At 49.9% G+C, this 20,811-nt stretch overlaps 1 protein-coding gene across 2 annotated transcripts in view; it reads left to right on the top strand.

The window, feature by feature from the left end:
- The first annotated feature begins 4,262 nt into the window (after positions 1–4,262).
- INPP5D (inositol polyphosphate-5-phosphatase D) overlaps positions 4,263–20,811 on the top strand; it is a 153,460-nt gene continuing 136,911 nt past the window's right edge. Inside the window, exon 1 of one of the 2 annotated variants that reach the window (XM_003936730.3) lies at positions 4,263–4,938. In XM_003936730.3, coding sequence (XP_003936779.1) covers positions 4,805–4,938 — 134 coding nt within the window. In that variant the 5' untranslated portion in view covers positions 4,263–4,804. The remainder of the gene's footprint in view (positions 4,939–20,811) is intronic. The other variant, XM_010347208.3, reaches the window with a different exon arrangement.

Raw genomic sequence — 20,811 nt, 5'->3', positions numbered from 1 at the left:
TTTTTCTATGAAGACCTTCAGCTGATTGGGTGAGGCCTACACACAGGAATTGCGTTACTCAAAGTCTACTGATTTAAATGTCCACGTCAGCTAAAAGATACTTTCAGAGAGACATCTAGAATAATGTTGACCAAACATCTGGGTCCTGTGGCCCAGCCAAGATGACATAAAATTAACCATCACTGTTCCCTTTGCTTTTAGCACTCAGTGAGTGAGCACTTTCACTCTCTGCACCCCAAGCCGTGAGTGATACCTATCTATCCACCCAGGCTGGTGGGGACTGGGAGCCCTGGGGCGAACCAAAGGGCTGTGATGAACACAGGAGGGGAAGGGAAGTACAGTGACAAATGCTTAGATTTATTCTATATCCACTAACATTCTATAGTATATTAGTTGTATACTATATTGTATGGTACATTGTATAGTAGATATATATTATGTATATAATGTATAATATACATAATATGTATAATGTAATGTACATATACATATATATATATAGTATATATTGACCTTTGCGTCCCCTCTCCTGGCCCAGCCCCTTCTCAGACCATCCATTCTGTTTCATTTACACATTGGAAGGACCCCTGGACAAGAACCATTGCGGTGTTTCCATGGTCCCTCTCTCCCAGCCTGCCCTGTCCTGAGACTCAAAGCTTCCTGTGACCTGCCTCCACTCGAGGCTTCCAAAGCAGAGCCGTTCCTATGCTTTGGCCCTGCCACGTCAGCTCTCCTCTTCAACACCGAGGCCTGTCTGTTCTTCCTGGAGCTTCTAGAGTTGACTGACTGCCCAAGACCAGGTGCCTGCCAGACCACCCTGATGCTTCTCACTGCCCTGTTTTCTCAGAAATTGTTCAAGTCCCCTGTTGGGGCCTGGGGCTTGCCAGGACTGGTTATGCCTTCGGGCGGGTGCCCCAGTCTGGACCTAGGCTCACATGAGTGAGTCCTCACCCCACTTCTTCTCCTCAGCTGCTTTCCAAGCCTCTGCCCCATGGCTGAGGTTGACCAGATGCTCCAAGGAATGCATTGACTCACACCTATGCAATTGTTCTGGGGTCCTGTGGCTGGGTGTGGCTCCTGGGTGCAGCCTGGGAAGCAGCTCCATCCTTTGAGTGACCCTGAGCATTGAGGACAGAAAGGATAGTGGCAGGTGGCCGGGGCCTCCTCACCCCTGCCAGCAGCAGCTGGCAGTCCCTCATCCCTTCTGGAGGCTCCTGTCCAGCTGTCAGGCAGCCACCTCCAATGGCTTTCGAGAACATTGCTCCACGACACCCACATGCCCATGGGCTCTTCCCATTAGCATCATCACCACAGGGTGATGCTGAGCTCTCCACATGGATCCTGCCATGCCAGATGCAGGCAGACATCCCTGGCGAGAGGGGCTGCTCTTGTGTGTGGAGGGCAGGGGTGCAGGCATCATCAAGCAGGATCCCAAGGTAGGAATGCAGTGACTATGACCAAATACATTCAAGAGAATATGGCTGGAAGATGTGTGGTTCTACATTTACGCTATAAAATTTGGAACAGTACCTTTTTTTTTTGAGACGGAGTTTTGCTCTGTCTCTCAGGCTGAAGTATAATGGCACGATCTCTGCTCACTACAACCTCTGCCTCCTGGGTTCAAGTGATTCTCCTGCCTCAGCCTCAGGAGTAGCTGGGACTACAGGCGTGAGCCACCATGCCCAGCTAATTCTTGTATTTTTAGTAGAGACGGGGTTTCACCATGTTGGCCAGGCTGGTCTCGAACTAGTGACCTAAGGTGATCTGCTTGCCTTGGCCTCCCAAAGTGCTGGGATTAGAGGTGTGAGCCACTGTGCCCAGCCTGGAACAGTAAATTTAACATGACAAGGAGATGACTGACTGAACATTTTCTTGCCTGCTCTGGGCAGGACAGGCATTGTGGTTATTTACGAAGCAAAGAAACAGCCCTGGAAGAAAATCACTGGAAGCCGAAGTCTTGGGCTGCACAAGAATGGAGCGACATCACCAGTAATGAGGCCGCCAGCAGGAGATAATTGGGGTCAGGGAAATGCAGGGGCCAGAAGGTTTATGGTGTCTCCCTACAAGCAGCGGAGGCATTGTGAGTAATACCTTCATCTCTCCGTGCAAGGTCCCAGATCAGTCAGTAATGGTGCATTTGACAAAAACAGGCACAAGGAGGTGAGGAGGTGATTACCGGACTGGCATGGGAGAGAAGATGGGGGCATCATGAGGACTCTTCAGGTGCACTGATAGGACATTGAGCATGCACATAATTACTGCCTCTCTAGCCATTATTATTATTATTATTATTTTGAGACAGAGTCTTGCTCAGTCACCCAGGCTGGAATGCAATTGCATGATCTCGGCTCACTGCAAGCTCCACTTCCCAGGTTCAAGCAATTTTCCTGCCTCAGCCTCCTGAGGAGCTGCAATTACAGATGTGAGCCACCACACCTGGCTGGTTTTTAAAATTATTATTTTTAGTAGAGACAGGGTTTCACCATGTTGGCCAGGCTGGTCTTGGACTCCTGACCTCAGGTGATCCACCTGCCTCAGTTTCCCAAAGTGCTGGGATTACTGGAGTCAACCACTGCCCCGGCCACTCTCTTGCCATTATTTGAAGTCTTCATTGATAAGTCACAGTCCCTCACATGAGTTTGTGAATTTTGTAATACGTTTAAAGTATTTACATTGACTGTAGCCCTACAAAAAAATCCATCCACCAAAAGGGCAGCCCTGATCTAGATACTGGGATTTCCTGAATGTCGGGGGCAGAAGGGTGGGAGACAAGGCAGCTGACCATGCTGGATAGATCAGGCCATCAGGTGGAAGAGGAAGCAAAGATGGGGTGGGCCTTACAAATTAGGGAATCGTGCCCATGTGGTGTGTGTGCCAAGGATCTCGCTGGGAGGAATGGCAAGGGCCATGGGAAGAGAGGTGTGAGTGATAGGGGCTGAGCGCATGAGGGAAGCTTTCTAAGTAGAGCAGTCTTGGCATGGTAGGGGTCTCTAGAGATGAGTGGCTGGAGGCGTGAAGGGACCAGTATTGTGAATGGATCCTCCTCGTGGCGTGGTTGGGGGCTTCATGGATGTTGGTGGAGGCCAGCAGGGAAGCGAGAAGGGTGTGATGGGAGCATAGGAGATGACTCCAGAAGGAGGGTGCAAACAGGCGTGGAGCGAAGGTGCGGGTGGGGAATGAGAGGCGTCCATGCTGGGCTGCTGTAGAGGTGGCGTGCTCCGGGAGGCGTGAGTGTGGAGGCCGGCTCCCATCACCACTGTATCCCCATGCCCGGCTCCGGGCCTGGCCAGAGGTTCTTGAGTGGGAGTGCTTTGTCTGCCCCACAGACTCACCTGCCATGTGTGCCGATACGGGTGGGAGGTGCTGGGGCCCCTGTTCTGGGATGACCATCAGTGTGACGCACGTTGAGCCCCTGGGCACGTGTGAGCTCCTTCACAAGCTACGCCCTTCAAGTTAGACAAGAGGAAACGGAGGCCAAGAGAGAGAAGAAACTGGGCCAGGTTCCCACAGCTTGAATGTGGTGGTGCCCTCTGGCGGGTGCCCCCTCCTGGAGGGGGTCTGCTGTCCTGTCCTGGAGGGCAAGGCCTGGATGTGGGATGTTCCGGGCAAGCCTTGTGCGGCAGGTCGACACGTGCCCCTTTGCCCTTGGTAGGCCTGACCCAAGGACGGAGGGTATCCAGGTCTGGGGGCTGAGGGATGGGTGTCTACCACCGAGCCCTCAGAAATTGCTGGTCCTGGATGGCGGTCCCTGGAGAGGCAGCTCCCCTTTGAGCAGTGGGCGAACGTGGCCGTGCCCAGCCTTGGAGGAGGCGCAGTCCGCCCGGCCACCTGGGCTGCTGAGATGCGGGACTCAGAGCCAGTGTCGTCCTTGGCCAGGTGGCCAGCCCGCCCTGTGGGGCTGTGGTGGTCTCTCAGAGCCTGCTTCCTCAGCCTTCCAGCCTGTGTTCCCGCTGTGAACAGTCCACGTCCCCTTCAAGCTCCCTTTGTGTGTCTCCAAGCCAGACTTCAGGGATCAGAGCTGTGCTGCCATGCAGCACCCGCCGGCCCCTGGGAATGAGGGTAACGGGGTCACAGAGCCATCACCTGGACCTCGGAGCCCTTGGCTGGTGGCGCCCAAGGCCTCCCTCCCAGCCTCCGGCAGCTCGGCGTCTCTGCGGGGGGGCGGGGCGGGGCTGGACTATGTCCCGCCCCCTCAAGTTTGCTCTGTCCTGGGCAGGCTGTAGTCCCAGTTGAAAAGCTGTGCCCCCTTGGGTGTTTGGGGGGTTCCGGGTTGGCCTTGAAAAGCCCTGGGGGAGGGCAGAAGGCTCAGGAGGCCTGTCTAGGGCGTGGCATCCCACGTGGTCGTCCTCTGGCCCACCCACACCTGCTAGGCCACGCTTCTTCCTAAGCCGGCCACGACTCTCCTGCCTCTCCGGAGCCAAGCATTCTGCCCAGCGGGACTTCAGCTGCCCCTGGACCGTTTAGTTGTGGGCTGCGACCTGTTTCCGGGAAGGAGAGAGCCGCGGCTGCCGTGGCGGGGCGTGGTGGACGGTGGACGGCCAGAGCGCACCCCCGCCCCCGTCTCTGTCTCTGTCTCGCGCGCGCGCTTGCTTGGCTTCTGTAATGAGGAAGTTCTCCGCAGCTCGGTTTCCTTTCCCTCGCTGAACGCCTGAAACAGGAAGTCAGTCAGTTGAGCTGGTGGCAGCAGCCGAGGCCACCGAGAAGCAACAGGCGGCAGGTTGCAGCGGAGGGGCCTCCGCTCCCCTTGCTGGCGTGTGGGTCCTGGGGGTGCCGGCCGGCCCGCCCGAGGAGCCCCGTGCCCGCCATGGTCCCCTGCTGGAACCACGGCAACATCACCCGCTCCAAGGCGGAGGAGCTGCTCTCCAGGACGGGCAAGGACGGGAGCTTCCTCGTGCGTGCCAGCGAATCCATCTCCCGGGCATACGCCCTCTGCGTGCTGTGAGTACAACCTGCGCCTTCGCTGGGCACAGAGGTGACGGAGGGGCTTCCAAGGGCCCCAGCAGTGGGATGAGTTGTTCTTGTGTCACAGGACAGAGTGACCTGACATGCACACTTCCCCGCCACCCTGCCACGGACCTTGGCCTTTAGACCTTGGCCTTGGAGTTCAGGGACCTGGTCTCATGGCAGGTTTTGCAGCCTGGGAGCTGTCAGAGCCGCTCTGAAGCCTGATCTGACACCCCAGCTTCCCGTGAGCTGTGTGGTGCCTGGGGCTTCCTTGGGGTCTGGGGACCGAGAGAAGGGGGTCTGGCTTTTTGAGCCAGGAGGAAGCTCAGGGGTCTGTGAAGGTGGGTGTGTTAGAGCAGTTCAAAGACGCCCAGCTCAGAAACCCTGAGAAGAGCAGAGGTGGCCAGAGGGACCCTTCCTGGAGCACCCAGGCTTTGGGCCCCTGGAGGAAGCTGCTGTTTGGCGACCCAAGAATATGGAGTGGGTTTAATCAAGAAAGGACTTTACGTTCACTCAGAAGCTGCTTTCAGGGGCCTGAGAACAGAGGAAGTCACCATTACCACCAGCGAGCAACCTCTTCTGTCTCTCCTGAGCACTGGGCTGTGACCGCTGCCCACCCCCCACCCCCTCAGTTTGGATCTGTGTCGCCATCAACTCCTCCCACTGCCTGGTTGGGGATGTTTCTGAATGTGCCAGCTGTGCTGACATGGAGGAACCAGCCACTTGCTGAAGGTTCCTTTCTAGAACCCCCGTCCAGTCCAGTGTCTGAAGGACGCTCTTGCGCGGCAGCTCTTGGTCCGATCATTTTCCTGGGGCCTCGGGCACTGCCAGAGCGTAGTCAGGGGAAGGGCCTGTCCACCTGGACATCCCAGGTAACATCCCGGGGCTAGCAGAAGTGTTCCCCAGAGCAGCCAGGGCCTTGCTCTTCTCCAGGCAGGAGGGGAAGTGGGCGGTGAGCCCGGACCTGTTTTGAACACTGACTCACAGCTGGGACCTGCTGTGCTAAGCACTTGTTGGCCCATTTCATCCTCACCACAACCTAAAGAGCAGGTCCTGTTAAAAGGCCTACTTTGCAGATGAGGAATCTGAGGACCTGGCAGGTTGAGTGACAACAGTCAAAGCCATGGCCGTCTGTCCCCGAGGCTGCAGCTGAGACCAGCAGCCTGTGTTGCCCAACCTCTCCTGCCCCCGGTCCAGTGGGGCGTGCATGTAGCCTTGAGGGGTTAGAGGCAGAAGCAAGGGGAGCCAGTGTGTACGGGGTCAGCTGGGGCACTGGAAAGCGGCTCCGCTCACGACTGGCTGCTGGCCTGTGCTGGCGATCTGCAGCCCCACCTCTGAAGACTGGTTTCCTGTGCCCCCCTCTCATGCCTCAGGGGAAGGAACGCAGGCCCAGGCCGCCTGGACTTCCCCAGTGGGGACCTGCTGCCGCCGGGGCCTTAGAAGTGACAGGAAGATTCTCTTAGGCATCTGCAAGCCCAGTCTGACTCTACCCCGCCCATGTGGATGACTTGGATTTCTGTCCTGGCCCAGTGGGACCTTGTCCCGGCTGCTTGGTGTTGGCTGAGCTGAGGGCTTCCGGGACAACATCTCATTAACCTTTACCGCCGCTCTCCGACCAGGTTCTGTGGTTGCTCCGGTTACAGACACAGGACATGGGTCTCTCTGACTCCACGCTGTGAGCATCTTAACGTCTAGGGTCAGAATGAGGCACAGCCAGAGCTGGAGAGGCCTTGGAGAAGCCCTGGTGCCACAGCCCTGGCTTTTCGGGGTAGACAGAGCGCAGAGAGCCTGAGGTCTTTGTTCACATGCTGGCTGGGGGCAAACTGCTGGGGTCCAGGCCAGCTCCCGTATTCCTTCCTCCACCTCTTCTCTCTGAAGCCTTGTCTGTACTGAGTTACTCTCAGATCCATGACGGGTGAGCAGCGTCTGCTCCTTAGGGAGGGACCTGTGGTGCCCACAGATGTCCGCTGTCCTCCTAGCCGAAGCCTGGCAACCTCCCATCCTGAGGCTGCTGGGCTGCAAACGCCAGGAGCCCCACCCCTTGGGCAGACAAGCCCTGAGCTCAGGGTTCCCCTTTCTCCCCTGCTCAGGGCGGGGAGCAGCCCCTGCTGCAAGGCCAGGCTGCACTGACGGCTGTGGGCCACCCTGTGCCTGCCGCACGCCTGCAAGGCTTCACGGGGCCCAAAACGAACTAAAGGAATGATAACAGACTGTCACTTCCAACACCTCGTTTCATGAAAGAAAGCAGCCTTTACACCAAAAAAGGCAGGAGGGGCATATTTTTTTAAAAAGCCAGTCATTTGAGGCAAAGAGATTGAACTTCTCGAAAAACAAACCCCACCACCGTTAGTTTTCTTTGTTTCCTGCGGAGTGGCCGTGGCCTGACAGAGACGGCAAAGGCAGGCAGTCAGCAGTCCCAGGCCGAGGGCTGTGCCGGCCGCTCCAGAGGGAGCAGGCTTTGTCCCCCAGCCCGGAAGCCTGTTGAGCCTCAGGGACCCCGAGAAGTGCAGCTGACGGGGCAGGGCCGTGGAGCCACCCTGCTCTAGACGTGACTGTAGAAGGAAGCCACGCACTCGCTCTCCTGCCCTAGCAAAGTCCATGGGAAAAGTATCCATGCCCTGTGGTCCCTCAGATTCCCAAGTCCCCGGACCTCATCCTGCCTGAGCCCCAGCGGCGCTTCCTCCCAGGCCCCCTCTGGCGGGCAAGGGGACAACAGCCGAGTCTCCACCTGATGCTTTGGGCAGGTGTGCTGGGCGCCTCGGGAACTGAGAGCAGCCTCAGCAGGGAGGGGCCTTTGTGCTCAGGAAAGAGGACAGGATTTGACTATGTAAATGAACCTGGGCGAAGGTTGGACATCAAAAGACAGGACTGCAATTCAGTGCCACCCACGTGATTTAGGAGTGCGCATTCTGCCCACACCCAGCAAACGCTGCATTTCCTCGAGAGAGGTCAGCCCCGTCACCTACCACTGGGCAGGAAAGCTTTGATCTCACCTCAGCAGCTTGGAAAGCTCTGCTTGGCAGGGAGCCTGGGTCGCCATCTCAGGAAACAGAGAGTTGTAGCGGGAAGACCCCGGCAGAGGGCTGCGTGGTTTGAGTCCAACTCTGCCGTCTTGCAGCTGGGGGCTCTTCTAAGCAGGGCCTATGTCAGCCCCACCTGGTCCCACTCGAATCCCCCGGCAGAGTCAGCCCTGTGGGGGATCTGTGGGGGATCTATGGGTGCCTTGAGGGCGACGTTGGGTGCATCGTGGTTGTGAGACGTTAAGAGCTGTCAGGTTCCTGTCCTCTCCTGCCACGCAGGGGCCAGCACACCTGGCAGGCCTTAGGACGCAGAGAAGAGATGCCTTGGGAATGGAGTCAGTCAATGCAAGGGTCCGTGGGTCGGCTGAGCCGGGATCCCCTTGAACGATCTGCAGTGCAAAGCTGATCAAAGGCCCAACGTCAGGATACACCCTCCCCTGTCTGTAGGAGTAGCCGGGGCCCGGGGAGCGGGTCTAGTGTGACCAGCTCAGCTGGCTGCCATCCAGCCTGGAGCTGCCAGGAGGGCAGCGTTCCCACCCAACTACTCCAGAGAGAGGGTGTTTCCCACATGGGAGAGGCGAAGGCACGTGGCTGTCTTTGGCTCAGAAACCAGTGCCTGGTCCGGCCACAGCTGAAAGTGTGGTTTTTGGTCTCCCTCCATATGTGGCCTTCCACCAGCCACCCAGGCACCATGGCAGGCTCTGGCTCACCCCTTTGCAGAGGCAGTGTAGACAGTGCACCACCGAACGGTCCTGGACTTGGGGACTTCACCTGTACCACAGGAAAGAGGGGGAAGCCTGAGAAGGCTGTCTGTTGACCTCCCGGAGCTTGTCACGCAGTTTCTTCCACACATGTTGAGTGCCTGCTCTGGGCGGAATGTTGTCAAACAGAGCAGACCCTCGTCCTTGCTCTGCTAACAGAAAGTTGTTACCAACCTGCTCTGCCTAATAACAGCAGGCAACTTCCAAAGAGCTGTGTGCCAGGAACCATTCTAGGCTAGTATTGGCTCATTTGATGTCCACAAAGATCTTCGAAGGAAGTCCTATTATCCCCGCTTTATAGATGGGGAAACTGAGGCACAGAGGAGTTTATGGAACAGGCCTAGTTTGCAGGACTAACAAATAACAGGGCCAGGACTTGCACACATGCTTTTTTTTTTTTTTTTTTCCAGACGGAGTTTCACTCATGTTACCCAGGCTGGAGTGCAGTGGGGCGTGATCTCGGCTCACTGCAACCTTCACCTCCCGGGTTCAAGCAATTCTCTGCCTCAGCCTCCTAAGTAGCTGGGATTACAGGCAGCCACCTGTGCCTGGCTAATTTTTGTATTTTTAGTAGAGATGGGGTTTCACCATGTTGATCAGCCTGGTCTTGAAGTCCTGACCTGATAGCCTACTGCCTCGGCCTCCCAAAACTCTGGGATTACAGGCATGAGCCACCGTCCTGGCTGCATGCTCTTCTTGGAAGTAAGAAACAGAGCAGAGCCCGTGGCGGCGGGGGGGTCTCTGTGGGGTGAGACAAAGCCTGAAGAGGGAACTCCTGGTGATGGAGCCACAGAAAAGAGACTTGGGAGGGCGGAACTCCAAACCCCAGAGAGTCCAACAGAGGTGTAAAGGTGTGGTGTGAGCAGGTGGCTAAGTCTCCCTTTCTCCAACCCTCTTTCAGTACTTCGATAAAATACACACTGTTAATTATTTTTGTGCAAATGGAACAAGGCACTATTTTTCATATCTGATATTGGCAGTCAGTGGGAAAAAATGCTGGCCCAGGCAGTAGCCAGAGCTACTGACATCTGGTTCACACCAGCAAGCAGGCCAAGGGGCTTCCTCCGAGGCTAACTGTGCCGTTTTCTTTCTGCATGCACAACCAGGAAGGGGTGATGTGCCCTTAAAGGCCTGTGTATTTCACTCACTAACTGTATCTTCTCTGTGACGTGATGCGGACGAGTGAGTGAAAATGGAGTCGCTCCATGTTTTCCGTGCCTGTGCTCAGCCTCCCAGAAAGGTCCTTTCGGGTCTAGGGATAGGCTCCAGCTTTGGTGCTTTGCATGTTGGTCTAGCTGGTAGGTTAAATTAATAAATTCATGAACCCAATCAGCACTGCTTTTTTTTTTTTTTTTTTTTTTTTCCTGACAGAGTCTTGCTCTGGGTGGAGTGCAGTGGTATGATATTGGCTCACTGAAGCCTCTGCCTCTTGAGTTCAAATGATTCTCCTGCCTCAGTCTCTGGAGCAGCTGGGATTATAGGCGCCTGCCACCACACCCGGCTAATTTTTTAACAAATATTTTTAGCAAAGATGGGGTTTCGCCATGTTGGCTAGGCTGGTCTCAAATGCCTAACCTCAGGTGATCTGCCCTCCTTGGCCTTCCAAAGTGCTGAGATTACAGGCATGAGCCACCACCGTGCCTGGCCTTTCTCTTTTCATCTTTTTTTTTTTCCCTCTTTTCTTCTTTCTTTTTTTCTTTTCTTTTCTTTTTTTTTTTGAGAGTCTCACTCTGTTGGTCAGGCTGAAGTGCAGTGGCTTGATCTCGGCTTACTGCAACCTCTGCCTCCAGAATTCAAGCGATTCTCCTGCCTCAACCTCCTGAGTAGCTGGGATCACAGGCAAGGGCCACCATGCCAAGCTAATTTTTGTATTTTCAGTAGAGATGGGGTTTCACCATGTTGGCCAGACTGGTCTTGAACTTCTGACCTCATGATCCACCTGCTTCAGCCTCCCAAAGTGCGGGAATTATAGGTGTGAGCCACCGCATCTGGTCTTTTTTTTTTTTTTTTTTTTTTGAGGCAGAGTCTTGCTCTGTTGCCCAGGCTGGAGTGCAGTGGCGCAATCACAGCTCACTGCAGCCTTGTTGGATCAGCCTCGCCTCCTGATCAAGAGATCCTCCTGCCTCAGCTTCCCGAGTAGCTGGGATTCAAGGTGAAAGTCACCAACCCTGGCTAATCTTTTTTATGTAGAGACAGGGTTTTACTATGTTGCCCAGGCTGGCCCCCAACTCCTGGAGTCAAGTGGTTCTCCCACCTCGGTCTCCCGAAGTGTGAGCATTACAGGTGTGAGCCACTGCATGCAGCCTCACGTCAGTGCTTCTCAATCCACTGTGCCATCTCCCTGCACGTGAACCCTTGCATCATGATGAGACGTGGTCCTCCCAGCCAGGCCGTTCTCCCTACTCCAGACATGGAGTGAGAGGAGCTCTGCTCTTCCCTCTGTCATTCATGCCCTGTTATGCAGTCCTGAGGAGCAGGGCTCTGTGGTTGGCTGGGTCTGGGGTGCTGCATTTGCAAAGTGCTAACCTTCCTGTGTCGACCCAGCATCTTCATGGGTGGAATGAGAATGACAAGGGCAAAGCCCACTCACTGGGTTACTTTTTCAAATTAAGGTATAATTTATATTCTGTACAGTCACCCTTTCTATGGTGTATAATTCTTTTTTTTTTTTTTTTTTTTTTCTTTTTGAGATGGAGTTTCACTCTTGTTACCCAGGCTGGAGTGCAATGGCGCGATCTCGGCTCACCGCAACCTCCGCCTCCTGGGTTCAGGCAATTCTCCTGCCTCAGCCTCCTGAGTAGCTGGGATTACAGGCACGCGCCACCATGCCCAGCTGATTTTTTGTATTTTTAGTAGAGACAGGGTTTCACCATGTTGACCAGGATGGTCTCGATCTTTTGACCTCGTGATCCATCCGCCTCGGCCTCCCAAAGTGCTGGGATTACAGGCTTGAGCCACCGCGCCCGGCCCTGGTGTATAATTCTTAGTTTCTTTTTTTCTCAAGATGGAGTCTTGCTCTGTTGCCCAGGCTGGAGTGCAGTGGCGTGATCTCAGTTCACTGCAACCTCCACCACCTTCCAGGTTCAAGTGATTCTCCTGCCTCAGCCTCCTGAGTAGCTGGGATTACAGGCATACACCACCACACCCAGCTAATTATTATTATTATTATTATTATTATTATTATTATTATTTTGAGACGGAGTCTCACTCTTGTTGCCCAGGCTGGAATGCAGTGGAGAGGTCTCGGCTCACTATAATCTCTGCCTACCAGGTTCAAGCAATCCTCCTGCCTCAGCCTTCCTAATAGCTGAGATTACTGGTATCTGCCACCACATACAGCTATTTTTGTATTTTTAGTAGAGATGAGGTTTTACCATGTTGGACATGCTGGTCTTGAACTCCTGACCTCAGGTGATCTGCCTGCCTTAGCCTCCCAAAGCGCTGGGAATTCAGGTATAAGCCAGCACGCCTGGCCTGGCGTACAATTCTTTATCCTGTTTTTGATACATTCACAATGTTGTGAAACCAATACCACTGTCTAATTCCAGGATATTCTCAATACCTCCAAAAGAAACCCTGTACCCATAGCCATCACTCCCTATTCCATCTCCACCCAACAACTAAATGACTTTTTGTCTATGGATTTATCTTTTCCAGATGTTTCATAACTGGAAACATACAACATGTGGACTTTGGAGTCAACTTCTTTCACTTAGCATAATGCTCTCAAGCTTCATCGGTGTCAAGGCGTGAATCATTTCTCTCTATGGCTGACTAATGAGCCATTGTACTGAATGGACCACATTTTGTTTATCATCAGCTGATAGATACTTGTCTTGTTTCCGCTTTTGGGCTATAATGAATAATGCTGCGATGAACATTCATATACAAGGTTTTGTGCAAACATATTTTCAATATTCTTGGGTATATATCTAGGAGCAGAATTGCTGAGTCATTTAAGTCTAACACTTTGAGGAACTGCTCACTTGTTTTCGTTGGTGGATCCACCATTTTGCATTCCTACCAGCAATGTCTGAGGGTTCCAGTGTCTCCACTTCCCTACCAGCACTTTTTAATATCTTTTTTATTATAGCCATCCTAGTGGGTGTGAAGTGACATCTTATCATGGTTTTAAATTGCATTTCTCTAATGGTTAATGATGCTGAATCTCTGTCCTCTTGCTTATCGGCCATTCATATTTGGAGAAATGTCAGTTTAGATCCTTTGCACGTTTAGAAAACTGGGTTGTCTTTTCATTGTTTCATTGGGTTATGGAGAGGATAAAATGGGAAGATGGGAGTGACATTTACAGCCCGAGGCCAGGCATGTGGTAAGCACCCACTGAATGCTTTGCACACATAAAAAAATCATGCTGGTGGCCAGGCATGGTGGCTCATGCTTGTAATTCCAGCACTTTGGGAGGCCAAGGCGGGCAGGTCACAGGTCAGGAGTTTGAGACCAGCCTGGCAAACACAGTGAAACCCCATCTCTACTAAAAGTACAAAAAAATTATCTGGGCATGGTGGCAGGTGCCTGTAATCCCAGCTCCTTGGGAGGCTAAGGCAGGAGAATTGCTTGAACCCAGGAGGTGGAGGTTGCAGTGAGCCGAGAATGTGCCACTGCCCTCCAGCCTGGGTGACAGAGCAAGACTCTGTCTCCCTCCCCCCCCCCAAAAAAAAATCATTAGTCTGGCAATTAGTCTTTATGGGCTAAAAATGACTAGTGACATCTCAGAAGCAGGGGAGTATGGGGCCCTTCTGTGGAAGCACACAGAGGAGAGGGGAGAACTGCGGCGGAGGGTCACTTCGGAAACTGCCTGGAGGCCTCTGGAGGATGCTGAGCTGTCACTTGAGCCCTCCTCAGAGGAAGCACTCGGAGATGGAAGCAGAAAGAGGACGGAGCCCCTTCCTGCTTCCAGGGGCTGCTGAGACCAGGGCTGGGAGCCGGGAAGCCGGCAGGAGGAAGGGATGGGGACCCGGAGGCACGCGGAGTGAAACCAGGGGCAGTGAACATGACATCAGGAAGAAAGGCAACCATCGAAGACTGCTAGTTCTGGCTTCAGTTGAGGGGGTTAGTGCAGAGGGGACTGAAGTCCTGCGGCTGAGGACAATGGAAGTAGCACAGCATGTGCCATGAGTGGGAGACTCAGGGTTGACGGCTGCAGTGGTACGTTTGAACCAGATTCTCTACCCTGCTCACTTCACGCTCCCAGTGTCCCCATTAATTAGAAAAGCACCATATTAACAAATGCAGGCCCCTAACAGTTTGGGTTCAATGCTTGTTATAAACAACCCCACGGAGTGCTGGTCCCAGGGGATCAGCTGGGACGCTCCCCAGAGCAGAGAGGCTTGCTGGAGTACACAGCTGTCAGCAGCAATGGAGAAACAAATAGATCTGATAAACAGCGACGTCCTGTTCTTTAGAGTAACTTTAAAAAATGATATTTCTACAAAGCACAGAACGTACAAAGCAAAAAGCAGAAAAGTAACCACCCCATCACTGAGATGCTAGCATAAACATAGTTAGTTTGCTGGTGTATCTTTTTGCTCTCTCGACCTCCCTGTATGTATGTAATTTCCATTTTGTATATACATGTATTACATGCATATGTATACTTTTAGACTGAGATTTCCAGCAGCATTAGCATTTTCCTATTTAGTTAGAATTTCTTCCTAATGATCACACTTAATGGATGTACAGGATTCTGTGACATCATGCGCCATACTTTGTGAAAAGATTCTTCTATTGTCAGATATTTATCAACAATGTTTTGTTGTTATGAATATAACTGACGAAGGTCTTTGTGCAGAAATATTATTAACATGTCTGGTTATAAATTCCCAGGAGTGGAATTATTAGATCAAGGGACCGGAATATTTGTAAGGCTTTTGATACAGAATGATACATTGCTTTCCAAAAATTCTGTTCCATATATGCACCAGTAAACTGTACAAGAGAGTGCCCACCTCATTCTAACCTCCCTATTCTGAGTATTTTCATTTCAAAACACATTACATTGCAAGGGGAAGATGGTGAATGTTCATTTGCATTTGCATTTGATTGCGGTCACATTGAGCTTATTTGATGGCGTTATTGACCTTCATAATCCCTCTTTCGTGATTGGTCTGTTCAATTCTCGTTGCCATTTTTCTACTGAAGCTGTAGTTTTTCTGTTATCTACTTGCACAAGTTGTTGAGGTCACTTGTTGCAAATATTTTCATTGTGATTTTCCTTTAAGTTTTATGATTTTTTTTTTTTGACATTCAGGGATTGTAAATTTTATATAGTGAAGTCTATCGGTCTTTTCCTTTTTTTTTCTCCTTCACGTTTCAATGCAGAGAATCCCTTCGCACACAAATCCCTTTGCTTCTTCTTGTGTGAGACAGGAGGGTTAGGACAGAGGCTTTGGAGCTAATAGACTTGGGCTAAGGATCCAGCAGTTTATCGAATTCTGCTGGGCCCTGGTTCCTCATTTGAAAACCAGGGCTAAGAATACCTACGTGGTAATGTTGTGGGGTGAATTGGATGAAAAATGTGTATCAGGTTTTCAGCACAGTACTTGGTAAAAACAAATAAAGCAGTTACAGTTTTTTTTTATTTTTGTTTTTGTTTTACATTGAACCATTTAATCTCTCTGGAATTAATTTAATAAATGATGTAGGATAAAGATTTAGGCCGCATGCAGTGGCTCATGCCTGTAATCCCAGCACTTTGGGAGGCCAAGGTGGGCAGATCACCTGTGGTCAGGAGTTTGAGACTAGCCTGGCCAGCATGGTGAAACCCTGTCGCCACTAAAAATACAAAAAAAAAAAAAAAAAAAAAAAATTAGTTCGGCATGGTGGTGTGTGCCTGTAGTCCCAGCTACCTGGGAGGCTGAGGTGGGAGAATTTCTTGAACCCGGGAGGCAGAGGTTGCAGTGAGCCAAGATCGTGCCACTGCACTCCAATCTGGGCAACAAAGCGAGACTCTGCCTCAAAAAAGAAGAAAAAAGATGTATGTGCATGTTTCTCAGCTAATCATCTTTCCCAAAACCTCTTACTGAATTAATGTTCCTTTATCCTTTGGGGCTCCTCTTTTATTGTATTTTAAGTCATATCTTTCTTTGTGTTTGTACTCTGTTCCACGTATATTTGCTTTTCTTTCATCAATATCATACCAAATATACCACCTAATTTTAGAAAATATTTTATTTTAGGTTATTTTCATATCTGTTCTTGCAGGTGAATCAGCTAATAATACTGTCAAGTTGGAGAAAACTACTACTCGGGCTTTGATTGGAATTGCACAAAATCCATAATACAGCTGGTGTAAATTGACATTTTAGTAATATTCAGTCTTCTTAACAAATATAAATGTCACTCTTGTTTTAAATTTTATAGTTTTCTTTCTATAGATTCTGCATATTTTTTGTTATAATTTCTTCTGATTATTTTATACTCTTATTACTGTTGGGAACACCATTTCCACTACATTTCATGGTAACCGATAACATACAGGGAAGTCACAGATTTTGTAAATCCATCCTTTATTCTGTCACTTTACTCACGCCTCTTTATTTCAAATTATTTTTTCGTTATTTCTCTAGGATTTTCTTGTTTGACTTTCATGTCATCTATAAATTACTGTCATTTTGTGGTGTACTTTCCAAATACTTATAACACTTATTCAGATTTCATGACTTACTGCATGGGCCAGTATTTCTAAAATACTGCAGTGGGGAATATTGGGAAAAGAAAACATCTACCTCAAGGAGAAGTATTGTGAGAATCACCACGGGTCACCTGGGAAGGGTATGGGTTAGCCTCTGGCTCCTAGTGACCACTTGATGGAAGGTAACTGTTGCTGTTTGTCACGTCCAAGAAGAAGCAGTCTTCTTCTAGTTTTAGAAAGAGTTCTGAAGGACTATTTAATTTTGATCAAATGCCTTTTTAATATCTATGTGATGATTATATTATATCCCTTATTTCATTTACTGGTAAAATAACTTTATTTTATATATTTATATTTGGTTTACATATAGTAAACCATTTTGCATGATTACAATGAACTATTCTTGATACAATACTTTTTTGTTGTACTCTGAAACTTATTTAGGATTTTTATATATGTATTCATAGGTAAGATTGATTTATGTGATTTTGGTTATGTTATGGTTTTAAGAGTCATGTATGTTTTACAAAATATTATGGAGTCATTTATGTAGCATAATTATTATCTGATTTTTGAAATACTTAAAAAAATATTGGTAAAGCTGCTTCTTCTCAAGCCCATTTATAGAGATAATTTTTTTTTTTTGTTTTTAAGAAATGTTGTTTCACCATGTTGGTCAGGTTGGTCTCGAACTCCTGACCTCAGGCGATCCACCTGCCTCTGCCTCCCAAAGTGCTGGGATTACAGGTGTGAGCTACTACTGCACCTGGCCTGAGATATTTCTTTATTATTTACTTAAATTTCTTCTTTAGAACTGAGTTAGTCTTGTTTTCTGTTTCCTCCCATTCACTTCTGTTAAGTTATACACAGTTTTCAGAGAACAATCTATTTGTTGAGATTTTCAAAATTTCTGGCAAACAATCATGCATAGTTTTTATAATTGTAAGGTTTCTCTTTTATTGCGGCCATCTTCATTTTCTCATTTCTAACTTTGTTTGTGGTGGCCAGGGTCCCAGCAGGAAATAAATGGCATGTTCAACAGGGGTGATAAAGACAGGAATGGCAAGGCAGCCATCGGCTGGCACCCTCAGGATCCATTCCCACCCCTGACCTGAAGAGGCAGGGGCCGGAGCTGTGTGTCACCAAAACCTAGCAGGGCTGCAGCTAGGAGACCCCAGAGGTGGAGATCTGTCCCAGCTGATGTGCAGCAGGCAGGGTGGGGTCAGGGGAACAAATCCGCCCATCCCTCCCTCCGCTCACCCAGCCAGTGCCTCCCTTTGGCCAAACGTGGGTGAAGCAGCCCACAGAGGTTTGCTGGCTGCACACGGCAGGTGGAAAGGGGTAGAGAGTGGGGGAGGGGAGGCAGGGGAGACTGTCCAGCTCACTTGCATTGGTTTCTTTCCTTTATTCTGTTTGTCACAGGTTTATCCATTTAATCTTTTGCTTTTCAAGTCACGGGCTCTTAGGTTGGTTTACCTCTTCTGCTTTTTGTTTTTATAGTCTAAAAAGTGATCGATCTCTGTCTTTACAGGAACACCTGTTGCTGACTGAGATTGTCTTCTGTATTTCTCGTCTTCCCTCTCTTTTTTAAATCTGTCTTTTCCTCCAGTACCACTTTCTCGAGTTTGTCTTTGTCCTCATTCACTTTCTCCAGTCCATAAGTTGCTATTTCCTGCCTCTGTTGTGCGTTGAAGTTTGACTCTAAACGTCCCGTTTGTTCCTTAATGGTCAGTTTCCTTGATCGCGGTTTGCTGAATTTTCACAAGTGATTCTTCCAATTTCCAGTATGCCGTGGTCTCTCAAATCTTCCTGAGTTCACACATCAGACTTCTTCAGAATTTATAGGTGATTCTATTTAAGATGGAAGTAACTCCTTGGAGTCCTTAGGAGAATGGTGCCCTTTTTCTGAGCGGTGACATGTTTTCATGTGTCTGGTGACTTTTCTTTTCTGACAAAGAACTGTCAAGAACCATTGGATCAGGTTTGTTCAGAGATGGGAGTGGGTTAAAAGGACTGACACGGATGGGCGTGGGAGATGCCAATTCAAGATCCAGCCAGTGGTGGGGCGGGAGATGAGGGAAAAGTGAGAAACACAGAGGATGGGTTCCCTCCGGTGTGGGGAGGGGGTGCCTCATACCTGGGTCTTGGCTTTGAATAGCTGTGGGACAAGGAATAGCCGCTGGACCCCACGCTGTTGTGGGGGTGCACAGCAGGCTCCCAATAATACTTGGCCAGCCTTACCTCCACCTCTCACCTCCCAGCCAGCTGGGTCACCTGTTAATGCTTTCTCCATTCTGGAGGGGTCCAGGTTAGCAACAGATGGCCTCTTTTAATTCATTTCTCTCTGGCTGCGATTCTTCAAGGTTTAGAGTGGCGAATGGTGAACACCTTGTTTCCCAAGGTTGCCACACAGTTTTTTCTTGTCCTTCTACCTTGGTGCAAATGTTTGTTTTTTTGTTTTTTGTTTTTGAATGCAGGGTTACCAGGCTTCATTCTCCAACCCCATCTTGTCCAGAAATCTGCAGAAACACGACTTAATCAAGAAACAGCCAAAACACAGACAAAACCATTAGAAATTAGAAATGATACGTAAGGAGAGTCACAAAAGGATTTAAAAGCAAATACAGGAGCAGCTCGGCAAAGCGAGATAGAAACATGAAGAGGTTCTTAAATGTTTTAGTTTGAGTCTCTCCATGGTGGGGATGTTCCTGGGCCTGGCTGTCAGTGTTCCTTTGGCTAGGAATGGCCATACAGAAATGCTAAGATGTATCTGAAAGAATAAAACACGATGGTGTTTCTTCCTGCTTTCACGGGCTTGTCCTCCCGTATTAGAGCAGAACTTCTTGTTCCCCATCAGGGTTGACCTGCTCTGGAATTGCCCTTCTGCTGAGAGGCACCTCCCTGCCTCTTCTTTGCCTCCACGTTCAGCACAGGGTGGGCACCTGCCATCACCCCGCACCTGTGGGAGTCACATGGAAAATTTGCTGTAAGACCCCCTTCATCTGGGAATGGAACAATCTCATTTGTTAGCAGAAGGAAGTACTGTTGGGCCCAGTGCTATCCTAACCCAGATCTCCAGTGGGAATAATCCTGATCCGATTGCTCTGAAACACCACCCAGTCACTGGGAAGAGTCTCAACCAAGAGTTGGGGAAGGGCTGGCGGGACACACTGCCCCCAAAGAGCAGGGAGCATGTTTTCCAGGTTATGTTCCCGTGCAGTCTTTACCAAACGCTATTTAGTTGTGGAATCTTTAAACATTTTGCATGTAAGATATTGTGTGTATGTGTATATACACGTATGCATGTGTGCATGTTATATGCATACATATGTATGCATATTTTGTGTGTGTACATGTATGTATGTGCGTGTATGTATACAGGATCAGAGTGAAGTACAAACTTTTGGGGGGTGGCGTAGATCAAGTGAGCACCCTCCTCCATCGCCTGGCAGAGTCCCCACACCCACGGAATACAGTTTGGTACTACTGCTGGACGGATGATTCGTGTGTGGCTGGGCTTTTGGGGGCGTGCAGGGTGGTGCTGTCTGTTTTCCCTTGAAGGTTGAAACTGATTCAGCCGCCCCTGGCTATGCAGGGTCATTAACATCTGCTGAGATGTTACTGTCTAAGGGGTATCTTCTCTTCCTATTATACTAGCTTTTGAATTCTGATCTGTTTTGGTAACATGGAGCTGTTACTTTGTTTCAATATTTCTGTGTTTCTTTGTTTCAATATGTTTATGTTTCAATCGTTTCTAGAACCTCTGTGAAAAAGCCATAAAGGCTGGTCTGCCACACTTGATTGAACCAGGGAGCCTTTCCCGTTCTGTGGGACTGCCTCTGACTCTCTCTTCCTGACTGTGTTCTTTCTGTCTGCTTACCAGCTCATGTTCTTCCTCTCTGTCTACAGGCTGACGTTTGGGCCGGCTGGGGCTCTTCCACAAATCAGCTGCCCTCAGCCAAATAAGAGGCTGTTCTCACCCCTCATTTGCATACCCAGGGGAGGAAGTGCCAAGAGAACAGAGCATTGAAAGATAAGAGCACAGCAGGGTTGAGCTATCTCCACATTTGTCCGGCAGGCTCTCCAAAAGGGATTGAGGCCAGTGGTTCTCTGTGTCCCAGAGGTGTCCCTGTGAGAGGTAGTGTCGCTGGACTAGCGATTTATCCTTGCTGTCCCTAATGCAAGATGATTGTGCTATCAATTCAGGCTCTGGGGGCGGGACGGGGAGCAGAAGGATGGACGTTAAAGCTATGGGAGAGAGAGAGAAAAACCACCCTTTCTATGTGTAGTGAAGCGACATGTGGAAGTGAAATTACTCTTTTAGTACCTACTTATGCAAAAGCCATAAAATAAAATATTGTAAAATTGGCCACAAAAATTGTAAAACATTTACAGAGCTAAAAGAAAAAAACCCAAAAATTGTTAAAAAATAACT

Source organism: Saimiri boliviensis, chromosome 5 (assembly GCF_048565385.1).
Source record: "Saimiri boliviensis isolate mSaiBol1 chromosome 5, mSaiBol1.pri, whole genome shotgun sequence".
Lineage (NCBI taxonomy): Eukaryota > Metazoa > Chordata > Mammalia > Primates > Cebidae > Saimiri > Saimiri boliviensis.
This window is presented reverse-complemented; position numbering and strand designations above follow the sequence as displayed.